Source organism: Parambassis ranga, chromosome 12 (assembly GCF_900634625.1).
Source record: "Parambassis ranga chromosome 12, fParRan2.1, whole genome shotgun sequence".
Taxonomy (NCBI): Eukaryota; Metazoa; Chordata; class Actinopteri; family Ambassidae; genus Parambassis; species Parambassis ranga.
In genome coordinates, this window is record NC_041032.1 from 10,266,736 (window position 1) to 10,291,911 (window position 25,176).

The 25,176-nt window shown below is 39.4% G+C and overlaps 3 protein-coding genes across 3 annotated transcripts in view; 2 read left to right on the forward strand and 1 right to left on the reverse strand.

Moving 5' to 3' along the window:
- Window positions 1-2,571: 2,571 nt before the first annotated feature.
- hspa5 (heat shock protein 5) lies at window positions 2,572-6,272 on the forward strand. The gene is made up of 8 exons (XM_028417576.1): window positions 2,572-2,729; window positions 3,262-3,412; window positions 3,503-3,734; window positions 3,836-4,086; window positions 4,172-4,562; window positions 4,655-4,892; window positions 4,980-5,147; window positions 5,253-6,272. Exons 2-8 carry the CDS (start codon window positions 3,297-3,299, stop codon window positions 5,819-5,821), a joined length of 1,965 nt encoding a protein of 654 aa, XP_028273377.1. The 5' UTR covers window positions 2,572-2,729; window positions 3,262-3,296; the 3' UTR covers window positions 5,822-6,272.
- A 65-nt stretch (window positions 6,273-6,337) lies between these two features.
- On the reverse strand, window positions 6,338-8,703 carry rabepk (Rab9 effector protein with kelch motifs). The gene is made up of 7 exons (XM_028417578.1): window positions 8,359-8,703; window positions 8,125-8,279; window positions 7,758-7,913; window positions 7,444-7,608; window positions 7,039-7,188; window positions 6,713-6,862; window positions 6,338-6,627 (listed from the first exon to the last, which is right to left on the reverse strand). The coding sequence occupies exons 1-7, from the start codon at window positions 8,409-8,411 to the stop codon at window positions 6,410-6,412; spliced, it is 1,047 nt and encodes a 348-aa protein (XP_028273379.1). The 5' UTR covers window positions 8,412-8,703; the 3' UTR covers window positions 6,338-6,409.
- A 366-nt stretch (window positions 8,704-9,069) lies between these two features.
- The window catches only part of rgs3a (regulator of G protein signaling 3a), a 103,922-nt gene continuing 87,815 nt past the window's right edge, over window positions 9,070-25,176 (forward strand). Inside the window, exons 1-8 of the mRNA XM_028417575.1 lie at window positions 9,070-9,192; window positions 11,351-11,858; window positions 13,591-13,718; window positions 19,973-20,023; window positions 20,847-20,905; window positions 20,982-21,076; window positions 21,236-21,304; window positions 23,579-23,639. Coding sequence (XP_028273376.1) covers window positions 13,640-13,718; window positions 19,973-20,023; window positions 20,847-20,905; window positions 20,982-21,076; window positions 21,236-21,304; window positions 23,579-23,639 — 414 coding nt within the window. The 5' untranslated portion in view covers window positions 9,070-9,192; window positions 11,351-11,858; window positions 13,591-13,639. The remainder of the gene's footprint in view (window positions 9,193-11,350; window positions 11,859-13,590; window positions 13,719-19,972; window positions 20,024-20,846; window positions 20,906-20,981; window positions 21,077-21,235; window positions 21,305-23,578; window positions 23,640-25,176) is intronic.

Here is a 25,176-nt window from a genome sequence, read left to right on the forward strand (position 1 = left end):
GTTATTGCCACAAATGTCATCCTTTACATTTACATACAATGCAATTAAATCCAGTTGTAAAATCAATTAATCTTCACCCTTCACCCTTTCTACTTCTTCTTCTTCCGTACTTTTTTGGGCGCAGCGTATCTTCAGCATAGATTGGCCGATTTCAGCCATTCAACTATCAAAATGTTCATCTCACAGAGGACATTCAGGGTCAACTTCAAGTTTTTTTTAAAAAAATATAATTTTTCAAATGTTAAGCAGTTTCGGTGTCATTTATTTTAACATGGGAGTCTATGAGAGAGCCCTTTAACGAGGGTCATCTGCCAAATGTATCTCCTCCTACAAATTTCAAGCTACAGACTCCATTTTAGTCTTAAAACGCTCATTAGATGCTGCTCTATCAAATTTGTATTCAGAATGTTCTAATTCCGAATCATTTCTGCACGCCAGGCTCTCAAATTTGGAGTGGTTTTTGAGGTCTCCTCTGCTGTTACCATGGTGACAGGCTGACACACAGAGGCATGCAAAGCTCTGAATTGCTCTGATTCTCCAGCTATTCAGAGCAATCCTTCACATCAGCATTCAAAGCAATGCTTCAGCTGCAGCAATCAAACTTGCCCTTTTCTAGTTATAAATAAGTTAATATTTTAAATGATAAAAAAGTAATTTTTAAATGATTTTATTGTATTTTGTTTAATACAACTATACCAAGCTGTTAGTTATCATAAGTATACCAGGACAGTTTTGCTGATTATGGGTAATACAATTGGCAAACACAAGAAAGAATATATTTATGTGTGGAAACATGTCTAGTTATATTGGACATGTGCTGTGTATCTCCTCATCTGTTCAACTTCCTCAATCTTTCAGCTGACAGTATAGCTCCCCCTAGCGTTTAAGTCAGGTTTTAGTCAGTACAATATGTTAAAATGTAGAAAAGGGCACAAATTGGAGGAAAAGCAACTGCTACATTTCTAGAGCAACCTTAAGTGTTGTGCTCCTCTTTTTCTTTTGTGTCGTTCAAACATTTTCTACATCACAATCAGAAAATCGACAGACAACAAAAACACGCATAAGGAAGTGTACAAGGAAGAGGCATCCAGGAAGGAAGATGTAAAAATAAAGCGCATGATTGTTCTGAAATGATACCTCTGTTGATTTTATGCAAAACAATTTGTCTTTTTTGTCATTTAGAAAGTGTGTTTTTATTAAATAAAAATGTGCTGATGTGAATTATTTTTTAGTTTGTCTGTGCAACAGAATCCTAATATGGCTATTGTATGTAAACAGTGTCAAATCTAATCTCTAATCCACAGTTTAACCGTTTAAATAATGGTCCCATTCATAGAACTAGGCATATGTCAAACATTGAAATCTGTGGTTGTTGAAACTCTTTAATCAAACAATCATTCATTTGCAGAGCTGTCAACATTGCCTAGGTTAAAAAAAAAAAAAAAAAATCTTACGGGCTAACAGATTCATAGAGACTCAACTAAGACTCTTTGATATTGTGTATTTTTTCCAGAAAGAAAACAGGAATGTTATGAATATGAGTGTGTATCTTTTGGATTCTAGAAAATTCCAGAAACAAAAAATCTATAACAAATTGAAATTTGAAAGAAGCCATGGATGGAAAGTATGGATATGATAACCAGTTACCTACGCTTCACCTATTTCAGAATCAGAATCAGAAATTTACTTTATTTATCCCCAAGGGGAAATTCTCGTTTGTTACAGACAAATAGAAGAAAAGATAAAATGTAAATATGAAATAGAAATATATAATAAATATCTAAATACCTAGACAGCATTTAAATCCCTGAGTTGTATCTAAAGAACATATTTACTATTGTATAAAAACCTTTACATAGTAAAGAGCATGAAATTAATGTACCAGTATGAATGTACAGTGTCTGAGTGATTGTTACAGTTCAGGGTTCAGTTTAGGCTTTTGACATTGTTTTATTACGATGCAAGTGTTGTTTTGTGACTGTAACCTATTCATTGATAGGTATGCAGTGTGCAAATCATTCAGAAGTTCAATAAACATTGAATTAGCAACCAGGTGAATGCTAATAACATTATTTACAGGCCCCATTTGAAGATTGACCTGTGTATTCACTGATGTAAGACCCAGACAAGCCTGTTCATGTGATGAAACATACTGACAGATTACTAGGTCACATTATTCATAGTTTAGGCATTTGTTTCTTATAACACTGTAGTGAGTCATTAGCACTGAGCATGATATAAACACAATCAAACAACAATAACATAACAGTGTCTGTCCAGTCCATAGAGGACCAATTATAAAAAGAAATGCAGGACAAACTTCAAAATGTATGAAATGTGAAAACGCTCCTATCTGCGGACATTAGAGTGGCGTGTCGTTGCACCAACTGTATGCATGATTTCCTTTGACTCACACCCAATCAGCGTCCGCATTGTGGACCCAGGCGGTGACGTTGCCTCAGTTCGATGTGTGCAAATCAGCGGCGGCCAGCGTGCTAGATGTAACCAATCCGCGTGTTCCAACGAGCAGCTGCTCAGCCAATGGCGGACCTCCACGACGGGAAAGAAGTGACGGCTTATATATGGACAGAGCTCACTTCATTCAACATCACTTCACTAAAGCAAGAATTCTGAATAGACAAAAGACGAGAAACAGCGTGCTGCAGGAGTCTAGTACCGGTTGAGGCACTCTCAAGGCCTTTAATTCACAAATAAATACTTCACTTAAGGTATGTATAAACATTGGTTTGAATATGAGAATGCTGTTATGATATATTTTGTATTTTCTTTGTCGCTAAAGCTATTTAAATCGGTTTTATTCCAAGCTAGCATTTGACATTTAGCTCCCCGCAGTTAAAAGGTAATACGACTCTTTAGACCAAAGGTAAGGTCACTGTAATGTAAACCCAAGTAGGGTGTACTTTTGACAGTTCATTATAGTGTTTCCCTCGCTACGTCTGCTACGTATGCTAACGTTGTTGGCTAGTTAGCAGCCAGCAAATGGAAAAATACTATTAATTGGCGTCAATAGTATTAAAAAGTTGTTCAATCTACACAGTTTACCGATATGCTTCCAACGATTCACAATTTATTTTGCCAAGGAGTTATTGGCCGACGCCACGTTTTCCGTCTACCGGCCCTCAAGCTCATTGAATGACATCCTGTCTTACCGTTAGCTGCTAGGTACATAACTTGGGGAGGGAGAAGCCACGTTATGAAACAAGTGCCACACCGGTTTAACATCGTATTTCTTCTTTTCAGATTTTCTTATAGATTTGAGTACAAACACGCTAAACATGAAGCTGATGTGGGTTGTGATGCTCGTGGCCGGCACCGTGTTGGCTGACGATGAAGACAAGAAGGAGAATGTGGGGACTGTGGTTGGAATAGACCTGGGGACCACCTACTCCTGGTAAGTGATGGGTTGTTTTAGAAAAATGAATAATTTTTTTTGTAAGTGGAATTAAATGTAAAACTAATAATCTTTCATGTTTTCATGCAGTGTTGGAGTCTTCAAGAATGGCCGTGTGGAAATCATTGCCAATGACCAGGGTAACCGCATCACCCCTTCATATGTGGCCTTCACCAGTGAAGGTGAGCGTCTGATTGGTGATGCTGCCAAGAATCAGCTGACCTCTAACCCCGAGAACACCATCTTTGATGCCAAGAGACTGATTGGCCGCACTTGGGGTGACTCCTCTGTGCAGCAGGACATCAAGTACTTTCCCTTCAAGGTGAGTTACTTCTTCCGCTAGGTAAAAGTTTCCTTGTTGGCTCTTTGGATAATATTAGAGTGAATTGGTGTATTAATATTGCTTTTTACCATTCTTTTAAGGTCACTGAAAAGAAAAGCAAGCCCCATATTCAGGTTGACATTGGTGGTGGCCAGATGAAGACTTTTGCTCCTGAGGAGGTCTCTGCCATGGTGCTGACTAAGATGAAGGAGACTGCTGAGGCTTACCTGGGCAAGAAGGTCACACATGCTGTTGTCACCGTGCCTGCCTACTTCAATGATGCCCAGCGCCAGGCCACCAAGGATGCTGGAACCATCGCTGGTTTGAATGTGATGAGAATCATCAATGAGCCGTAAGTGTCAGACAAAATAATAATTTTTTTATTTAAAATTGTGAAAATAGTTAACTGGCTTATGTTCTCTCAATTTGTCCTTTAGAACTGCAGCTGCCATTGCTTACGGTCTGGATAAGAGGGATGGTGAGAAGAACATCCTTGTGTTCGACCTGGGCGGTGGCACCTTCGACGTCTCCCTCCTAACCATTGACAACGGTGTGTTTGAAGTTGTGGCCACCAATGGTGACACTCACCTGGGAGGTGAGGACTTTGACCAGCGTGTCATGGAGCACTTCATCAAGCTGTACAAGAAGAAGACTGGCAAAGATGTGCGCAAAGACAACCGTGCTGTGCAGAAGCTGCGTCGTGAGGTTGAGAAGGCAAAGAGAGCACTGTCTGCCCAGCACCAGGCCCGCATTGAGATCGAGTCCTTCTTTGAGGGAGAAGACTTCTCTGAGACCCTGACCCGTGCCAAGTTTGAGGAGCTGAACATGGTAAATTATCAGTACAGTACTATAATAGCATCTTGACCTAACCTACTGTAAAAACTTGTTGTTTAATCTTTGTTTTTTTGTGGCTTTTCCAGGACCTGTTCCGTTCCACGATGAAGCCTGTACAGAAGGTTCTAGAAGATTCTGACCTGAAGAAGTCTGAAATTAATGAAATTGTCCTGGTTGGTGGCTCAACTCGCATCCCCAAAATCCAGCAGCTGGTGAAGGAGTTTTTCAATGGTAAAGAGCCCTCCAGAGGCATCAACCCTGACGAGGCTGTGGCCTATGGAGCTGCTGTGCAGGCTGGAGTCCTTTCTGGAGAGGAAGACACCGGTAAGTTACCAGTTTATAAAATTTATTATACTGGATTTAATTTGTAGTTTTTTTTCCACGTTTTGTTGAACATCTTTTCTCTTTTAGGAGATGTGGTTCTGCTGGATGTGTGCCCCCTGACTCTTGGCATTGAGACTGTTGGAGGAGTAATGACAAAACTGATCCCCAGGAACACTGTGGTACCTACAAAGAAATCCCAGATCTTCTCTACAGCTTCTGACAACCAGCCTACTGTCACCATTAAAGTGTATGAAGGTAAGAGATTGAGCTTAAAGTACAGGCTTGCCAAAATAAAACTTTCCTCTTTGAATAGATGGTGAAATCAAATGTTGTCTAAACCTAATTATTGTCTATCTTAAGGTGAGCGTCCTCTGACAAAAGACAACCATCTGCTGGGTACCTTTGACCTGACTGGCATCCCCCCTGCACCTCGTGGTGTACCACAAATTGAAGTCACCTTTGAGATCGATGTCAACGGTATCCTGCGTGTCACTGCTGAAGACAAGGGAACAGGCAACAAGAACAAGATCACAATCACGAATGACCAGAACCGGCTGACACCTGAGGATATTGAAAGAATGGTGAATGACGCCGAGCGCTTTGCTGATGAAGACAAGAAGCTGAAAGAGAGGATCGACGCCCGCAATGAGCTGGAGAGCTATGCCTATTCTCTGAAGAACCAGATCGGTGACAAGGAGAAGCTCGGTGGCAAGCTGTCAGATGATGATAAGGAGGCCATCGAGAAGGCAGTGGAGGAGAAGATTGAGTGGATGGAGTCACACCAAGATGCTGAGCTGGAAGATTTCCAGGCCAAGAAGAAGGAGCTTGAGGAGGTGGTTCAGCCCATCATCAGCAAGCTTTATGGTAGTGCAGGTGGACCGCCACCTGAGGGCGCTGAGGGTGACCAAGAGGAAAAGGATGAGTTGTAAGCAGTTCAGAAGTCTTCTGTCACCCCTTGCCTCTATTGTAGTGGCATCCATATGTACATATTGAACTGATGGGACTCAAACGGTGAGAGGAGTGGCAGGGGAGGGGGTGGCCATAACAAACAACCAACCGTACTAAATCTTCTGAAAGACTATAATTTTCAGTGTGTGAGAGGTGTTCTCTTCGTTGCAAGGCGGAGATATTCGTCAGCCCAGATATGAGGCTTGTTGCTGCTGTTCTCAGGCAGACCTAGTGGGGTTCTGTGATGGGGAGGGATTAGTGGGGTGGGGTGGGAGGGGTTGGGGCTGGTCAGATATTTGTGGGTACATTAAGTAGGGTGTCTGTGGGACTAAGGGCTCTTCATGTTCACAGGCAATGCTAAAAATTATTTATTGAATCTGGTCACTGTATTTCTGAAAAGGCATTGAAATAAATGTTTGATACAAACTGTTACTTGATTTGTGTTATATTGATTTCTATTAGGGCACATGATGCTTTCCAAGACAGTCACTACAACATTTTAAACATTGTCTTTTAGTGTATCAAAATAGTCCACTGTAGTAATTTTAATTGTATTACAATATTAAGGGTTAAGACAGTACAGTCACAACACAGTCATTATGTATGACACCCTGTGTGTCCATCCCTCCAAATACAAAAGCCAGATTTATTGTCTCTAAACTGTTTGCCTCCTCCTGATCTCCATACCCCTCACTACACACCTTCCACGGCAGTACACACATGGAATGGTCAAGGCGGTTAGGTGGCATATCTCCTTCAAATTTCATCATGATCCATCTGCTTTTATCTGCAAACAGAAAAATATATTCATTAAAATACAGTTCAGCACTAAACAAGGAACAAACAGCAAAACAAAATAGCAGCATACATACCAGTGTTGAATTTGTACATGGAGTTGGTGGCTCCATCTGCAGTCATCCCTCCAAATATGTAGATGTTCTTGCCCAGCACTACAGCAGAGTGGGCTGCTATTCCTGGTGGGATATCTCCTTTAGCCTGCACTTTCTCCCATATCATGCTCCCTAAAACACATTTTAGATGAGCCAAAATTACAATATAATAATTAGAGTACAAGAATAAGATGTGTTTAGCATCTAAATGCTTATCTTAGTGTCAGCGGAATGTAAGGCAGTAAGCTAACAGCAGGTCCACACAAGGTTTCTTCCAACAATAATTCAAGATATTTAGAGAGGCTTACTTGTGTCCAGAGAGAACATATCATTGTTGAATTTGTCTCCAGCCATGCCGCCATGAATGTAGATCTTTAAATCCACTGCCACAATAATGTGGCCATGTCTGGCTGGAGGGTGCCTGCCTTGTGTTTCTGGTTGGGACCACGTGGAAGACACTGGAATGTGTTTTCATACATGTTATATAACACAGGTTATCAATGTTACTTAAGCATTTGTCCAGTTACAGCATTTGTCAACACTAAAAAAAAGTGTTATTGTTTTCAAATTATTAGTTCCCGGCAAGTTGGCCTTAGCAGGTAAAACACAGAGATATATAAGATATGAACCAAATTCAGCCACACACATGTTCAAACACTATTGCCTGTCAGCTAGTCAAAGCTATATAAGCAATATCTTAATCTGACACAAACCTGCATTAAAGACATGAAGCTTGGGGTCAGAGACAGGTGAAGCACCTTCCTCCCCACCAGAAAAGACATAGAGGTGGTCTCCAAGACAGGCTGAATTGGTGTGGTAGGTCCGGGGACTGGGGGGTTTCCCATTTACCGCAACATTCTTCCACCGAGGCACACTGTCTGGACATGTAAACATATGTTAGATGTAAAGGAGGGATTTTATGTTAATTACTTACGACTGAAAACACAACTTGCACGCTCTGTATTTTAGTATTTGAGGGCAAAAAAGTGAACTAGAACACAACTGGAGGAATTAAAGTGGAATGTACCTTTTAGCTGCATACTCTGGATGCTGTTGTGATTGCCACTTTGCTGTGCCCCACCGAACACCCACAGGCTCTGAGGATAACTCTCTGGCACAAAGCTACAGTGTTCATACCGTGCCTCCAAACCTTCAAACTCTGGAATGTTCCATTCATGGTTATCTGGTTAAACACACAATCTGGAGTTAACAAGCTGCAGACCGGCCTATAAAACAAATGCCAAATGCATTGTATAATATAGGATACAGTACAAAACGCTTCATCCTGATATTATGTAGATCATGTTTAATTTATTCACGTATGCAAATATCCTTGAATCTTTATTCTGCCTTAAAAAAAGCGTTGTGAAAATAATTATCTTTGTGGTTCCTACCTAGATTTATAATGTGGCAATGTGAGAAACTGCCACAGGGATCAGCTCCTCCAACAATAAGTATTTTCCCTTTGCCTCCATCTTCAGAATGGGTAAATGTGCAGGTGTGACCCACACTGGAGCCTGGAGCATCTCCGTTTGGTATCAAAGAATACCTATTGAGAGCAAACGTTTTTTTAAAGAAAAACAAATAACACTTACAAAGTTATTAGTGCAATAAATTCATATACTTACCATACTCCTCCTTTAGGTTTATTTAGAGGGTCAAGTACTGGGAGAAACTCCATAGTTGTCAGTATAAATACGCTGTGGTTATTATTTCTTCATAGCTTCTTTGAGTTGATATTACACTTCGAGTGATAATGAAACAGTCCTATTCACTGTCAAAATGTGGCTACGCTCTTGATGACATGATTTTAGTATGATTGTACTACGTCGCTAAAAAAATCTGTTGGTTTCGACAAATGCTCGCTTAAACTGTAAAATATAACGGAATTTAGCTAAAGTAACCTATCGCTGAGTTTGGAAGACGAACTGATCACATTTGGAGCATTGAATCGGAAGAATAAATAGCTTCCTCCCCAGAAACCTTTACTTCCGGGTGGCACGACAAAAGGCGTCAAGGATCCGTGCGCGCTCCCGCGACAGAAATCAGTTTTTGGCAGAAGATCACTTTTTGGCACCTGAACACCTGAATGGACTACTTAATCAAATCCCAGTATTTTCTTCTCCACTTTTCAACGTTTATACACGGCAGCGCTAATTATCGTTGAATATATCGATAAGCACATATGTCCAAACAGCGGGTAGTATTGAGCTCAGGTCGTACATAACGCACGCGTCTGTTGGTATGGCACGTTCTGAACGTAGTTACCATGGTTGCCTGGCGCGCATGCCCACTTTACCATCCCATCCCGAATGAATGTAAAAATAAAGTTCCGCCACAAAGTTATTTCATTAAGCCAGAAACATGACATGACAGCAGTCGCATTGCCTGGTGAGCAAAGATTCTTCTGAAGTTCGCTTCAGTTTCGGTGTCGTGTCTTTAAGTCTCCCAAGCAAAAAAAGGTAGGCTCTGAGGAATGTAAGCACCACACACACACACACACACACACACACACACACACACACACACAATTTCTAAAGTCACAAAGTTAATTCTCCTTTTCCCACAAAAACATCCAGTCGTGTACTTGACGCTCACTTATAGTCTTATTAAAGATGTTTGTGTTCTGGGCTCTAGCTGCTCGTACAATAGTATTGTAGAAGTACAATACAATGGTCTGAGCACCTGGTGGCTCCTCGTGGCTGTAGGCTAGCTTAACCAAACAAAGGTGATAGCAGAAGCAAACATACCTTTACTGACAAAACCTTATTGTTGTTATTTGTTTGTATTGTCATTGGGTATATATTTTGCAACTTCCATTAGTAATGTTTGAACAGATACCATTTATGTAGAGGAGGGGGAAATTAATCTCTGAAGCATCTATAGATAATATGAATACTATTACAAAGAACAGTATTGCAAAGACTGATAGCAGGCATTTATGAAATTAGGTGTCTTGTCACAAAATGGCCACTAGGTTGTGCCGTTGTATTACTAAACAGACCAGCTAGACCTGCTTGATATGAACATGCATTTTTGTTGTCTTCTTTAGTTTGTGTGGCTTTTTATGTGATCCAAAGAAAATGTGTAGATGTTTAGAATGAACAGCATGTAACACAACTACATGTTTTCTCCAACTGCTACAGTGAATATGTGAATGTATTCAGAAGCAGACACATTAAGTGGGACATGGAGTGAGAGTTCTTTCATTTCAAAAAGGATTATGCATTATGACAAAATAACATAATGAAGATATGTCTCTCTGAAACCTGAAAAAAATTTATCTTATTTTAAAAAAGGTAAATATTGCCATTCTGTGTGCCATGTTGTTTATTCCCAAATGATGAACATTCAGTAAAGCAGAGCGTCTCTTAAGCTTGCATTTAAAATGGCAATGATATGCTCCCTTGAGAGTAATAAAATTCAAAACTTTCTGAAGCCTATTTTTTGAATTCCAGTCAAACAACCTAAATTTTAAAGATGGAAAATTAGGTTTTAAGTGTAGTGTTGCTTGTTTTGGTTAATGTTTTCCCATTAGTGTTTTGGTATAACACATAATACGACATAAAAATGGGTAAGCAGCACTTTCCAAATGTTTAATATGCTACTTTGCGCAACAACATCCCTATTAGAGGTGCTTAAAAACAACTAATTAGCAAACAGAAACGTTTTCTGAATTCACTGAGGAGTGTGCTGCGCTACTACAATGAATAATTAGGGGTGCGAACTGACAGGCTAGGCAGAGGTTTTGTCAAGACTATGGAGATTTACAGCATCATTGTATAGCTGTCTGCATGTCTGGGCCTTTCAAATCAATCCACAGCCTCATAAAAGCAATATGTCATCCTGAAATGGATAACAGATTCATGAAGGTACTTGGAGAAAGAATAGGCACATCTAAAAACAAGACCAGGTGGAGGCGAAACTTGATTAGCTCCTGGCACTATAACTCATTGCAGCATCAGGCATCTTTTTTTATTTTTCTGTCATTAAGCTTTTTGTTTTTGCCTCTTTTGTGTTCAGTATACCTGTTGAGTCATGTCACTGACTGAATTCCGTGTATATTCATGCTCTCAAGCCTGTTCCCAGCAGGTGATTGGCTGGGAACAGGTCGTGGCATCACGATTTGGCAGTCTGGACATCTCTGCACGCCGTCTTCTCAATGACAGGATTCACCACCAGTAAAAGCTGCCGTCATCTGCAATCTCCCAGCTGAAATTGAAAATTCAGCTCTTCAGGGAACATGTTCCACTATCACCTCTTCCATCTTAATTAAGTCTTCCTCGCCTTTACCTTCCTCTTCCGGTTGCACCTGATATTGCACTTTCTTCAAATTTCTCAGCCTTGCTCTGCGTATAGTACTTAACTTCATCATGACTAAACCTATCAGAAGCCAAGGGATATTTTGATAGCATGCCCTTTATCTCACTTCATCAGAGCACTGTGTTTTGACCCTCAACCTATAGCTTGTGAAACTGGCCATCCAGGGATGATGAAGTGGTCTTGGTACATGCATATGCAGTTCTTCTTTGATTAATTATTCAGGACATTTGAAGTTATATCTTTTGTAGTCTTTCAGGTAATTATTGTCTAAAGAAATTGACATTATTCTTTTTGCAGTACTCTGCTACAAGGTTTATCACCAAAGAAGACCCAGGAGGACATGGAGACAACAATAGAGGAGCTGTCACTACACAGCAGAAGAAGTGGAAGTAATCTTGGCCCCTTGCCTATGTGGATCGTTTTGTGGAGGTCCAAGAGAGTGACTTCTACGAAGAGAATAGGTATGCTCCACCACACACTGCAAGAAAGACATGAAAACACAAGAGTAGTAAGTTCTCGGGGCCATGCAGCTGACCGCATAAGGTGGAGAAGTACCCTGATCCAATGCCTCTAGACATCTGGAGAAACTGATGAATGCAGCAGCAGGCAAGTGAGCACGCAGAAGAGAAGAAGAGCACAGCAGTTTGAAACTTACGAGGAAAGTACACAAATGTGACCTTTGCAACAAAGACCATCTTTTCCTCATTGGCCACTGCAGACACAGGATGTGATCCTCCAGTCGAGCCGTCAGGACAGCTGGGATGCATTAACTTCAACTGTGTCCAACCCTAAAGGCCCTGAAGAGGTACACACAGTTTGAATGTACATGCTAAAAAGGGAATATGTGAATGAAATGAGCAAAACTTTTGGTGTTTGTCTGTGAGATTATTCATGTCTCAAAATGCTTTTGTATTTATTTCGAGCAAAATGACGTGCGGAAGTCCTGTTCTGTCCCTCAGCTCAGACCATGCCTTTCCACTATTCCATTATCTGCCCAGCTTCCCCTTCAGGGAAGCAAAGCATGAGTTTCAGAGAACTCCTTTGTGTTCGCTTCACTGTAACTGATAAGGACTAAATGAATCAGGGGTTTTTTCTGAAGGGACAGAATGAGAGGAAAACGGAAAATGATTATGACTTTTCAAAGTCCTGCAGAAGGAACAAGAGACAGCAGAAAGAGATAATTGGAGATATGAGTTTTGTCAGCCTAAAATAGCTTCTCAGAGCACATGTCATTGTTACAACAATGCTGTGTGTAAACTTGCTGGGTTTAGTTTACAGGAGGCAGTAGGAAATCTGCCAAGCCAGTTTTTTTTAAAGGTTAATTTAGGTGTCTTCTTGGTGGGCGGGAACTTCGTAATCAGGATTAATATGGAAAGTTCACGTGTGGGTTACTGGTACACTGCCACTGGGTAAGATGTCAAAACAATGAGCTATAGCTGTTGGTGTTGTGTCACATTTCACCCAAAGGTGTGTTAAGTCATGCTGTAAAATAATCTGGATTATCTAATCGACAGTGCACACTCACTGATTATTTAAAATGGGTGTTCAAAACATGTTTTTGTCTTTAGCTCCCAGGCAGAGGCAGCTGTTGGTTGCTTTTGTTTGTGTCATCTGTTCCTTGTTGGCTGTAATTATTATGGAATCTGTAATGTCCGACATGACAAGTTCTGACAGAATACATATATATATATATATATATATATATATATATATATATATATGTATATATATATATATATATATATGTATATGTATATATATATATATATATATATATATATGTATATGTATATATATATATATATGTATATATATATATATGTATATGTATATATATATATATATATGTATATGTATATATATATATATATATATATATATATATATATGTATATATATATATATATATATATATATATGTATATATATGTATATATATATATATATGTATATATATATATATATATGTATATATACATATATATATATATATATATATATTCTGTCAGAACTTGTCATGTCGGACATTACAGATTCCATAATAATTTATATTATTTATATATTATATTTTGGCCTGTGGCACTGCATGGAAGGCAGAATTTAGTGGTGCTTTTGACAGTGTTACTACATGTAAACATTAATGCCATCTTCCTCAGACAGCAATCTGAGAAACCATCGGAGCAGATTATTGGAATTAAGGAAATTAATTTGTCTTGTCATATTTTATATTGTCTTTTTGGTCCAGTGACAATTTTCTTAAACTTAAAAAATGGAAATTGTACATGTGTAGCTTCTGGATTATGTAAGAGTCTCCAAATCAGTTGGTTTCCTTCTTAATTCAAATATTCAGATTAATCATGCAAAATAGATTTTATCATGCATGACAGAAGTATCATATACATATGATAGACAATAGTGACATTTGAGGGTGTTTGGCTCCCCTTTCCTTTCTTTATCTTGTCTTTAACTGCATGCATGTTGCACACGCACAGACACACACCATCAGGCATCATGTTTCTTTCTTCTCTTCTTTATAGCTGCTGGAGCTGTTCTGTTAGCCTCAACAGCCAGCATGCTCTCTCCAAGATGACGTGTCTCAGAGTTCACCTGCGCAAACCCCCTGCCAACCTTCCCGAGACTTCATCCTTCCTCCTCAGTACCCATGGTAAGGGACGTCTGTTTTCTTATATTTATTTATTTTTTTGGAATATATCAGTTTTATCATGGAGTGTAAAAAGCATTATTTTCTATCACCAGTGACAGTAAAAGAATGTGTCTATGTTATATGAAGGATTGTGACATGTATGTCTGACACAACAGAAATCCAATCCTGCAGTGTGTCTGAGATGAGAAGCATTAGGCACAGCAACAAGTGGTCTCAGATGTAGCAACATGTCCTTTGGTCTGCTAATGAGGCTTCCCCTCCTCATCTGGTGACACCCTGAATCATTTATAGAGGGTATTATCCAAACTGGAGGAGGGTGCATCTGCACTGTTTGCTGAGACTAAAACCTCATCCATTATCCAGTATTTTCAGCCAGCACTGATGAATATGGATAAGGTATTACTGGGGTGTGGTTACAATGTACTTATGTATTTTATTCCTGAAATGTTTTTGTGGATGTGTCAGGAGGAGACCAGGGGATAAAGATTGCAGCTCTAAAAATGAACTTGTTAGTATGTAACCTGCTGATTATTGAAGGATAATGATCAACCACTGAAACAAAATATAATATTTAAGTTGTCACATTGTGAGCAAAAACTAAGAGCTAATTAGAGAAGAATCTGTGCCCCTTGTAAATAAATACTAAACTGCCTATATTTAAAATATCTTTCACTGCACTGGCTTCATCTTCATTTCATGGCACGCATAAGTCATTTGAGTTCTACTCCAAAGTTTGAGCCCTCCTTGCTTCTCATACAGTGACCATAGTAATATGCGTGACCTTTGCAGATTTCACAGGTGATATTTAGATCTTGGAGTCTAGTCCAAACAAGATATCGCAAGCTAATCTACAATGGAAAGGTTTATATGATTTCTGATATGTGTACGCATGATCTTTCTACTTTTCTGACAGCTTGCCCTTTCAGAACTGGGTCAAATTTGGCTATGAGCATGACTTTTCTTTTTTGTTTTTTTTTTTAGAAAGCTCTCATTGTTTGGTAGAGTGTGTTTGTGAACCCCTCAGGGGCAGATTTTTCACTGCCAAAGAGTGGATTACAGCCATGAACCAGGTGAGGACCTAATGCTTTCTTTTGCCCTGGGGAACTGTAGCTTTTGTACAGTTTAGTTTTACCGTCTGTTTTGACCATATATTTATTTCTAAAAAATGTAGAAAAAGCCCAACAAAAACACCTAGTTTTGCTGCTATTAAACCCCTTAATGAACAGAGACATAAAACTCAGGTTATGTCTCTTGTCACTTGCGCTGTAGAGTAGACAACTGCAGCTCGAGGTGATTCCTGATAGAGAGAGACAGAGACAGGAGGTGTCATTGTAGGGAAAATTTATAGATTAATGATGAGAGAGGCTGGTGTTCACAGTGATATTAATTTGAAACCCTGGTCATGCTTTTATATACCATGACTTGAGCTGATACATGGTATGTCGTGCAATTAGGGGTGGCAAATATTGAATGTTAAGATAACCTTTGACCCCCCCGGCCTCACATCTTTTATGCCGTTTTTAACAACTCCTGTTGTGACAAGCAGAAACCCATTTGTTAGAGCAATACAGACAGTGTAAATGATTGTAAAACTTGCAGATGTGAATTCATCATTTCTGGATCCTGGACTCAGATGGTGCTCACTTACTTGAATGAATATTGCTGGTCTGGCATATGATCAAAAAAAAAATCATGGTTGCTTCCCCTTTGTGTGACCCACTTCACATACTCTGGCATGGCTCAAGGGAACATTTATCTTTTGTCCCTCTCGGATTGGATTGTCTGCCAATTATTGTGTGTAATTGATGGACGTTCTTGTCGTCATGATTAAAGTGCACAATGTATTTCAGAATGTAAAATATTAAACACATGCCAAGGTCTTTTAGAAATATGAAATGTGCAGCCTTCCGATACTGGATTCCCCCAGACCTGAATCTTTGAAGCCATCAAGGGATGCTCTGCTCTCCTGCCTGTCAAACCTTATTGGCATTTGACATACAGGTGTCTTCCTTATGGATTTAATGGAAATTTGATCTGCTCCACTGATTACAAAGTGCTCTGTTTCACTGGTTTTGGCAGCTAAAGCGGAAGATGATGAGTTTTGGGAAGTTATATACCAAGTCTGTTAAAAGAAATTCACTGGAGAAAGGAGAGGACACCTTGTGTGTGTCTCATCAAATCTGTTCTTTGTTCCCCCAAAGGATCAGATGGGATGAATTGGCGCTCTCCCCAGATGAAAACTTTAAATCCTTATACACAGCAGTTTCCCAACTTTTGAAAATGGCTCTCGTTCTCACAGCAAATGTTACAGAACAGGGATTAACTCTTCTCTTTTCTTGTTTCTTTTTCCCCGATAATGGGAACATAAAGGCTGACAGTGTCCCGTGGCCTGGCCTTACTGAATGCTACTGGGGTGCAGGTTTTTCAAATGTAAATGTAACAAATAAGCAGCAAACCCTATTAAGGGAGAGAAAAAGAAGCAGTGGGATATAGAGGATAACAAACTGCCTCACACACACATACCGATATATGCACATATGCACACTATAACTTCTCAGCAGCTGGAGTAAGGCCTTTTCTCCCATTTTTGGTGTTTTGATTTAAAGAGTTTTTGAGGTTCTGTTTTTCTTCATTCATTAATCATGTCTGAGAATGTTCTCTTATTCCTGCATTGATTGGAGTGATAAAATTCAAGGGCACTTAAAGAAAGACATGACCTTTACTGGTATAAAAGTTTAGGCATATTGTTGCTTTTTTCGGCTGTTGAAGTGTAAGGAGCACCAGTAGAAATCAGCACGGAGGCCAGCGGATGTAAGGTTTACTTCAGTCAAATTAGCTTGGGTGTCATGTTCACATCACTGCCAATCAGAGCTCGGGACAACTAACACCCGTCATTCTTGCAGACACATTTGGTCTGAGAGTGAATGCTGATTATACCCCTTTCCAAGAGCCAGACATCGGTAGATTTAAGTGGGATTTTTTTTGTTCTTTAAAGGCTCTTAAAACTTGCATATTCCTGAAATGCCACCAAGATATAGCAGATAAAACTGCTTGTCTACATGTGAATCAGCATGTCCATAACACTGTGCTGGAGCAAGCTTTGTTTCTTATAGGAGTGGTGGTGAACCATTCCACTGTTTGCATTGATGCCAAGCGAACCTGTAACCTTATCAAAGCAACACGTCCAAACCATTTTGGGAACAAGTGCTGTACAGAGATAAAGTTTAAACTGAGCTAAGGTGAAAGGAACACCTTGCCAGCTATTCAGCTTTGTGGTTGTGTGCAAGCTAGCGAGAGAAAGGAATGGATTCCACCAGGTATCAGCAAATTCTCAGTGCACATGTAATTCCTTTATGGCCATCGTCATCCCTGCACCTGAGAATCAGTGATGTCTCAAATGTGCTGCATGTGCAGGCCAGCCATGGAGCAGGAAGACACAATTTATTTAAGAAGCACTGCATCTTTTTGCATGTGATATTGTTGTATGCACCAATATTATATGTAGTTGTTAACGTGTGCTGCAAATCTGGTAGTAAAACAAAAATCATCCATCCATATAATCCATAGCCACTTAATAAAACCCATATGTCATGAAACACATTGTTGAAAGTAGACTCAAAAACAGAAACAAACAAAATATGATTCACCTGCTCAGAACAGGAAGAAGAAAAACAGTGTGTGACAGCAGCTCACGGTGACATTTGACATTTTATCCACATCAAAAAACATGGGTGAGACCAGCCACACTGACAGTGAGACAGGCCAGTGACTGTTCCTACTTTTCTTTTCTTTTTAATTGAATAACAGAAATGTAGTAATAAATTTGATTGTTACAGCACAGAGTCTAAGTTTAATGCAAACACAAGGGAACTGAAACTCTACTTTGTAGTCAAAGTGATAAATATTTTAGAAAACACAATGGTTGAGTTTAGCATTTTTATTCCTTTCTGTTTAATTTGTCTCTTTTACTATAACATCCTCTGCTGCCCTAATGTGCAGAATAAGTTTATTGTTAGGGGGACTCATTATTTTTTACTGCTGCTATAAAAAGTCTTGCTCTGGATCTTTTATGATGCTGACTTATTTTAATTGAATACCCTCTCCCCTTTCTTTCTGTAGAAGTTGTAAGGTTGGCATCTCTCTAACACTGAAGGCTTGTTTTCCCTTGACCTTCCTTCACCTGAACCAGTCTGGCATTTTAAATTCTCTCCTGCTCCAAATCCTTCCACACACATCAGCTGCACAGCTGAGGATGGCATCTTTGCTACCTGAGGGGGCATTCAGTGCATTTCTTTCATAACTATGGAACAACAAGAAGAAGAACATACACATATATAAAATCTGTATATGAGTCATTTTGGATATGTACAAGTTTAAACTCATCAGACATTAAGATACAGTGAGCACGAGGAACATTTAATAGTTTCTGAAGTTCTTGTGTGAGCTGAACTTTACTCCTTGATCGAAATGTCTCTGATTATAGTAGATTGGGTAGTCATGCATAAATCCCAGTAATTTATTCAAAAGTGGAGCATTTCAGTCTTTCTGAAAATTGAACTTCAGATAATAGTCCCCCATTTTCCACCTATTTCAGGCCCATCCTGACTTATTTTGAGCTGAATGTCTGTTAAATTGGTTGACTTCTGGATTGGGGAGGGTAAAAACAGCAGATAAACTGCATTAAATGGCCAATGATTTGGCTTGTAGATGATTTCTGGCTGAGTATCTGGCATGTCAAAATGTTGGTGGGTTGTTTTACAGTTTCTGCAGTTCAATTTACCACATGGCTGCTGAGAAATGATCTGAGGTCTAATGAGCTGTAGTATTAAAAGTCGTGACTGCAACACCAAACTGAACTTTAGCAGAACAGTGTGTACAAACCTACCTACATACCTTGTATGTACAAACATTATTGGAGCTGCCAATGGACAAAACTGAATTGATTTAACTCGTTTTCACACAGAAATACCTGGCAATGCATGCATGTGTGTTTATTTCACCTGGGTATCTTTGTTGTGCATGTACTGACTCACAGTGCTGTCTCGCCTGTCATGCTCTGTTAAAGTCACTTACAAGCTACAATCTCTGCTTCCAAAATGTTGATGATCGGTCGCTACAGGCCAGCTGTTTTCTAAAAAGAGACAGCTCTCGCTTTTCTCTTCCTTTCTCTTGGGTCATTGAAAATCTATATTTGTCACACAGTAATTAGCTTTTTCTTTTGTGTGAGATGATGTTACAGTTGATCTATTGAAGCAAAGTATTGATTTTACATACATTGTTCCGTGGTAGCACCTGCAGTGTTTAGAGAACGGAAGAAAATCCCATTATAGGATCAATACTCCCCAGCTCCCCACATGAATTCCCTTAAACTACATTGTAAGCATGACTAGATTTCCCAGCAGTGCAGGACAAGGAAGAGGAACTGATTCTTGACTTTGATAACACATACTGGGCCTATTCTTTTTACTGATGCAAATTATACCAAACTTTGTGACGGAATTTCAAAAATACTGTATTTACAGATATCATTTGTTTGTTTCCTGAATCCATTTGGTTTGGCTTATATCAGACATAGCTTGAGTCATGACTGCCTTTGTATGAGGTATGTTTAATCCAGGAAGATATTTCAAACAGTGTTTTTACTTTGTCCTTAAAACCACGGCCAGGAGCACAAAAGCATGCCAAGTGCAGTGTGGGAACGACAAACATCCCTTGTACCCAAGCTCAGAAGTGCCAGCAGCATTATCACACAACGAGGCTCCCTCATTTTAGCTTTAGACTGTTCTTATGGGCAGGATTAATTTAGAATAGCACAAAGCCAATGTTAGCCGTGGCCATGTCAACATGGGTAACAGGTCTTCTGGAATTGCTAGGAGTGCTTTAAGGAGAGAGGAAAAAAGAAATGGGCAGAGAGAAAGAGGCAGAAAAAGTGACAGATGATAGACAGGCACGCACAGTCTTTGTATGGACGCTTGTTGACACTTCATGCCCCCTTAGACCTGATCGGCATCATTTCTGGTTTCTGCAGTAAAAATTTCATTCTTTTCTCAAATAGACCATTTTAAACTATTTTTTTGGATCATCATTCCAGTTAAAAAATGCATTACAAAATATCAGAACATTTATAGTTGATGGTACAATTCACATGAAGGTACAACTGACATGACTTTTGACAAAAAAAAGATCCACAGAGATAAAAAAAAATCTGTCATGTGAGATGACCTTTATAATTCTATTCCTTGTGTTTTCAATAGGTCAGCTGAAGCTGTCCATCATCCATGAGCATGAGGTACTTGTTGTCAGTGGTGAGTCCTGTTAAAGAAATGATTATACAATCTGTTGTTTCAGTTCAACTTCATATTGCACACATTTATTGAATATTAAATGGCACGATGCTGCAGACCACTTCAAGTCATGACAGGTAACCATTAATGAGAAGAGCGTGGGCTGGCGGGTGCTCTACTCCAGCAAAAAGTGGCTGTGTATACTCGGTTTCCCAGCAACCAAAACCGCACACTCTATTACTTTTGTTTCTCCGTCTCTCCCATCAGCATCTTTTGTGCCCATGTCATTTCTCAGATTGAGTGGCCATTAAGTCTCCAGATTTCAAACAAATGTTTTTCGCAGTGTTTGTTACTGTACAATTACAACATTACCTGTCTAACTACAGAAAAATGGATCAACAGACCAAATATTCTGCAGAAAATGTTTGTGATTATGTGTGTTATTATGTATTGATCTATTAAAATACAAGTAAGAGTTCAAGCCTTACAGAAACACCAGCAAAGAGAAACCTGTCTCAGTACTAAGAAGATAACCACAAGATGTATTTGCTGGAAATGATAAAGATTGAGCATAGTGCATCAAATGTTGATTACTCACTCACCTTTGCAGCTGTTTTTATATATATGCATGCATATTTCCTTTGTGAGTTCCCAGCTCTTCGACATTTATGATGGATTCTTGCAGATCATTCTCTCTGCATGTTATTATTCCTTCACTTCAATGAGAAGCAAAAATATGGCAGAATGAATCAGACTGCAGTAACAGTGCTTTTTAGTGCAGGAACAACAGTGTGGTCATTACAAAATTAAAAATAAAATGCATTGTATTTCTTTCTATTCACAGTTTTGGAGGCGAGGGGCATGCTGACTGAGAGCCAGGGGCCATGTGACTCTTATGTCAAGGTACGTGCTCCGCATTGTTGAGTCAGTAAGACAGTTGTCAGTAAATGTACTTTTCGTTTTTTGCTCTGTTCTCCAGGTTGGCATGTTTCCAGACTCTGATCCTACAGGAAGTCACAAGACTCAGATGGTCCCTCACTGTAGGAACCCCATCTTTCTACAAACCTTCGACTTGTAGGCAGTCAGGATATGGTTTAACAATTTTTTTTAACATATTTTTGTGCAATTTCATTTGAAGACCACTTTATATGTAATTGTTCAATGGTTTAATCCACGTGTCTAACCACAAAATTTTAAGCTTAATGTTTGTTTGTTTTTTGTTGTTTTTTTTAGTGTTGTCAGTGAGGAGGACCATCATAAGAGACTGCTCTTCACAATGTGGAACTCCAACTCGACAACAAGGTATACCCTGTGGTGATTGAGGCCTCATGAAAACTTTGTTATATTCTGTAATCTAATATAGTCACATTAGCAGAGTTACCACGTATGCAGAGACACAAAGCTTCTTACTAGGGCAGCAAAATACCATTTCATAATTTATGCTGTTTTATGCACCATGTGGATGTCTGTATGTGAATGTTTTTTTGTTGTTGTTTGTGAATCTGGCAGAGTGAATGTGTTACTCTCGCCTCCCTGCCTCAGCCGACTTACCGTAAGCTAAAACAGGGTCATTGCTGAAGATGGGGGACATATGGTTGAATGAGTAAAAATTTATGTGCGCTATGTTGTATTGAGATGGCAGATGAAAAGCCTTACCATGTACTACAAACACTGAAAACTCTATTTTGATCATTTTGTTTACAGTTTGTTCCTTAAATTATTCTTGTCTTTAGTTGAACGATCAGCATCTAGTCAAAGGATGCATACAGTGGTACTGTACATGGACAGGCTTAAACAAGCGGTTGAGTTAGATCATGGAATGATTATGAAGATAAAGACGTTTTTGGGACAGTTTCTGGGGCACAGATTAAGAGCGATTTTCTCATCTTTGGTAAGCAATTAAGCCTCATTCACACCAAATGTCTGCATGGCATTAATTGGGAAAAGCCTGTGGGAACAAATGTTTCCAAGAGAATTAAACATTTGGTATATTGTTCTGTGTTGACTGGATACCGTCTGATTCTTTTGACTATTTGTTTGGACTTGGTGCAAGTGTTAATTTCTGCATATACACATAAAGCCCAAGTTGAAGCATGTAGACTTGTATCTGATTATTTTCTTTGTGCAGGACTGATGATAATCAGGGACCCTGTACTTATATATTGCAGTGTTTAGCAGGATTTTTCCCCACACATCACTGTTGACTCTCCATATGCTCTGTCAAGCAAAGACAACATTGTAGTCCTGCATAATAAACCAGGACAACATCTGTTCAGCGTGGGCAATCTGTCAGTTCACATAAACAGAAATTATCTGACCAACTTCAACAACAGCTGTATTCTAGGTTTAGAATATTGACCTTGAGATGAACTTGCTGTGTCCACTCTCATTGCACAAGGACATGGGCACAGCACACATTCATAGAATTCAGTAATTGCACAAGAGAGCATTTGTTTGGATGTTCAACAGAGAATTATGTGTTCCTTGTCAGCTTTGTCATCCTCAAACATTGCCAATTACAGTGTTGTGGTTATTGGAACACAGTACAACAAACAGCTTCTGCAGGGATAATCTTCACCCCTATGCCACCAATTTTTAAATGAGGTCCAGCTGAAATGTCATGAAATGTGCTTATTGGACTCCCCCTTCCTGTTCCTGTTGAGCTGTGCAGGAAAAACGTAGCGGGGAAGCAGTGCCTCTTCAGCAAATCCTCTTAAACACCACAGAATGTTAGCCAAAGTGCTGCTGTAGCTAAACTCATGAGCAAAAGCAGCCTATGACTATCACTGTCGTCTGTTGACGGTGTGATGGACTGGTGACCTGTCCTGGTTGTACGCCACCTCTGATTGGTAATAGGCTGCTGGCCAAAGATGCCCTAAAGAAACTGCTAGAGAGCTGTTATGGCACCCAGCTGTCAATCAACACCAGGAAATAAGCTACAAGACCCTTCATTTGGAAGCAGACTCTATTTGAGTAACCTTTATTTTTTGGGATTTGTGCATTGTGCAACTTTATTTATTGTGATGGCTGACTGCTCTGGTGAAAAAGTTTCAAGAACCTGAGCTGGGATTCACTGGAAGTTGCAGTGGTTTTGGGTCACTGGTTCATTGTACTGAGCATAGGCACACATTTCATGTGGCTATTTGTGCTGACGGCCAGTTTACCACCATGAACAGCATTAGCAGCTGCATTACTTTTGCACAGCTGTGAGGTTGTCGAGAACTATTTTTCTCATGGATGCATAATTAAACATTCCCCACCCCCTTCACCACCAACACTATAAATAACATATCTGTCCAATGTCAGTTTGTTGTTACTAGGAAAATGTTGCCCTAGCGTCACATTTTACCCTTTTTTGCTTTTAATTACTTTTTGTTTGTTGGCAGTTTTGCAAGAGATCAATGCAACATTACTGTCTCTGTCTGTGTGGGTGTTTATGGCACCACGGGACAAGATAAAGAACACTAAAATTTGTTCTTACGTCCATTTTGCTTGTGTGCACATGAGTTAAATAACTTTAATCAGTAGCTGTATGTGATTTTTATTCTCCTCATTCTTCTCTCTGTGTATCGACAGGATGAGCGTGCTGCTTGGTTGCATGAGCTTTGGTGTGTGCTCCCTTTTGGATCCAGACAAGGTAAGTTTGAACACAAAGATTACGGGCATAAAGACATTCTGTAAACAGTGTCCTTTTCAACTTTCGCTTCGGGTTTGTGTCTCTGTGTGTGTCTACCTATTAGACCATGAATGTAAGAGTTTAATTCAGTGTGAATGAATTCCAGTGACCTCAATAGTTGGGATGAAACACTTTGGGGTTACCAGTGTTACAGCACAGCAGCGTTGCCTCCAAATACCGAAGTGAAACACAGTTTGAGTCACTCTCGCCACCGAAATGCTATGGGTCACACACAGGCCAACACACAGAGACATATTCTTTATTTAGAGCTCATGTGATTTAATGCATGTGCTTCAGTGAATGCAAAAAAAAAAGTATGTGCAGAGTTCATGGTCACATACAACATTCCCAACCGGGTCCAAAAGCAACATTTCTCATGGCTCCTCAATGAGATGAGCCTCTCCTAGATTTCACTTACCTCTCTCAGAGCCGTGTGGATTCATAATCCTCATTTGTCTAGATTTGAATTCTCCTGGAATAATCCCACAAAGCATACAGAGGACCTATGCAAGTCCAAGGGGTTTACCCGAAATTGAGGAATAGCCACATCACTATTCCTAAAAGCACATACAAGACCACTCACACGGAAACAAACTAAGAGTAAACATTCTTCAAGAATCAAGAATCTTTATTGTCACTATGCAAGGCACAATGAAACAGTTGGACACATAATGACACATAATAAAAGAGAGACATGCTTAAAATATACCTAGATAAATATAAAATAGAATTTAGAATAAAAAGAGTAAAACTAACAATGCAAAATACATTGACCAGTATGATATATTGTACAAATTGCAGTGTATTAATGGTTTAAAGACAAATTGCAGTGTATTAATGGTTTGGATGAGCCATTCCAGACCATTACTGACTGCTTGCCAGCATGTAATACTTAAAATTACACAACAGACACACAAATGGTGCCATCATCATAACACAGTGTCCCTTAGTCTTTCTACCCAAAAAGTCCCAGGTGATAGCAGATAAATGTGAGGGCCAAAAGTTCAGTGGTGCTCTTTGGCTGAGTTAGAAGTAAGAGGTTGTCCTCCACAATACTGTATATTTCCATAACTGCTTTTCTTAGCTCTCTTTCCCTTCACTGTTTTAATTATTCAACTCTGATTTATCCGTCTGTCTGTCCTCTGCCTTTGCAGATGTGCATATTTTCTTCCTGAGGCTCACCACATATTCCCATTTTAAAAAGGAAATCCATGTTTTAGTGGTTAATGCAGTAGCAAACATTTGGAATGTAACTGTTCTCTCTCTCTCAAACTACTTTTAATTAGCGTCCACATTAATGAGGGAAGCCAACACACAAATAAATTACATTTTACTCAGGCTCATAGCTTCCTTCCTGTAACATTTACCTCAATGAATATTTCATTGGCTTAATATGCTAATGATGGAGATTTAGCTTTGTGTCATAGGGAGTTATGACTCTTCATCCGCCCGACACATCCGTTATTTTCTTCTGTTGTTGTTTTTCATTCATCCCTCC

What these genes read in the sequence shown, in the direction of transcription:
- hspa5 (XM_028417576.1), top strand. Translation starts at nt 3,297, where the DNA reads ATGAAGCTGATGTGGGTTGTGATGCTCGTGGCCGGCACCGTGTTGGCT. An exon ending in AGTTTGAGGAGCTGAACATG is followed by an intron (nt 4,563 to 4,654) that starts GTAAATTATCAG and finishes TGGCTTTTCCAG; the next exon opens with GACCTGTTCCGTTCCACGAT. An exon ending in TTCTGGAGAGGAAGACACCG is followed by an intron (nt 4,893 to 4,979) that starts GTAAGTTACCAG and finishes TTTCTCTTTTAG; the next exon opens with GAGATGTGGTTCTGCTGGAT.
- rabepk (XM_028417578.1), bottom strand. Translation starts at nt 8,411, where the DNA reads ATGGAGTTTCTCCCAGTACTTGACCCTCTAAATAAACCTAAAGGAGGA. An exon ending in AAACCTAAAGGAGGAGTATG is followed by an intron (nt 8,280 to 8,358) that starts GTAAGTATATGA and finishes TGCTCTCAATAG; the next exon opens with GTATTCTTTGATACCAAACG. An exon ending in TATGTTCTCTCTGGACACAA is followed by an intron (nt 6,863 to 7,038) that starts GTAAGCCTCTCT and finishes AATGTGTTTTAG; the next exon opens with GGAGCATGATATGGGAGAAA.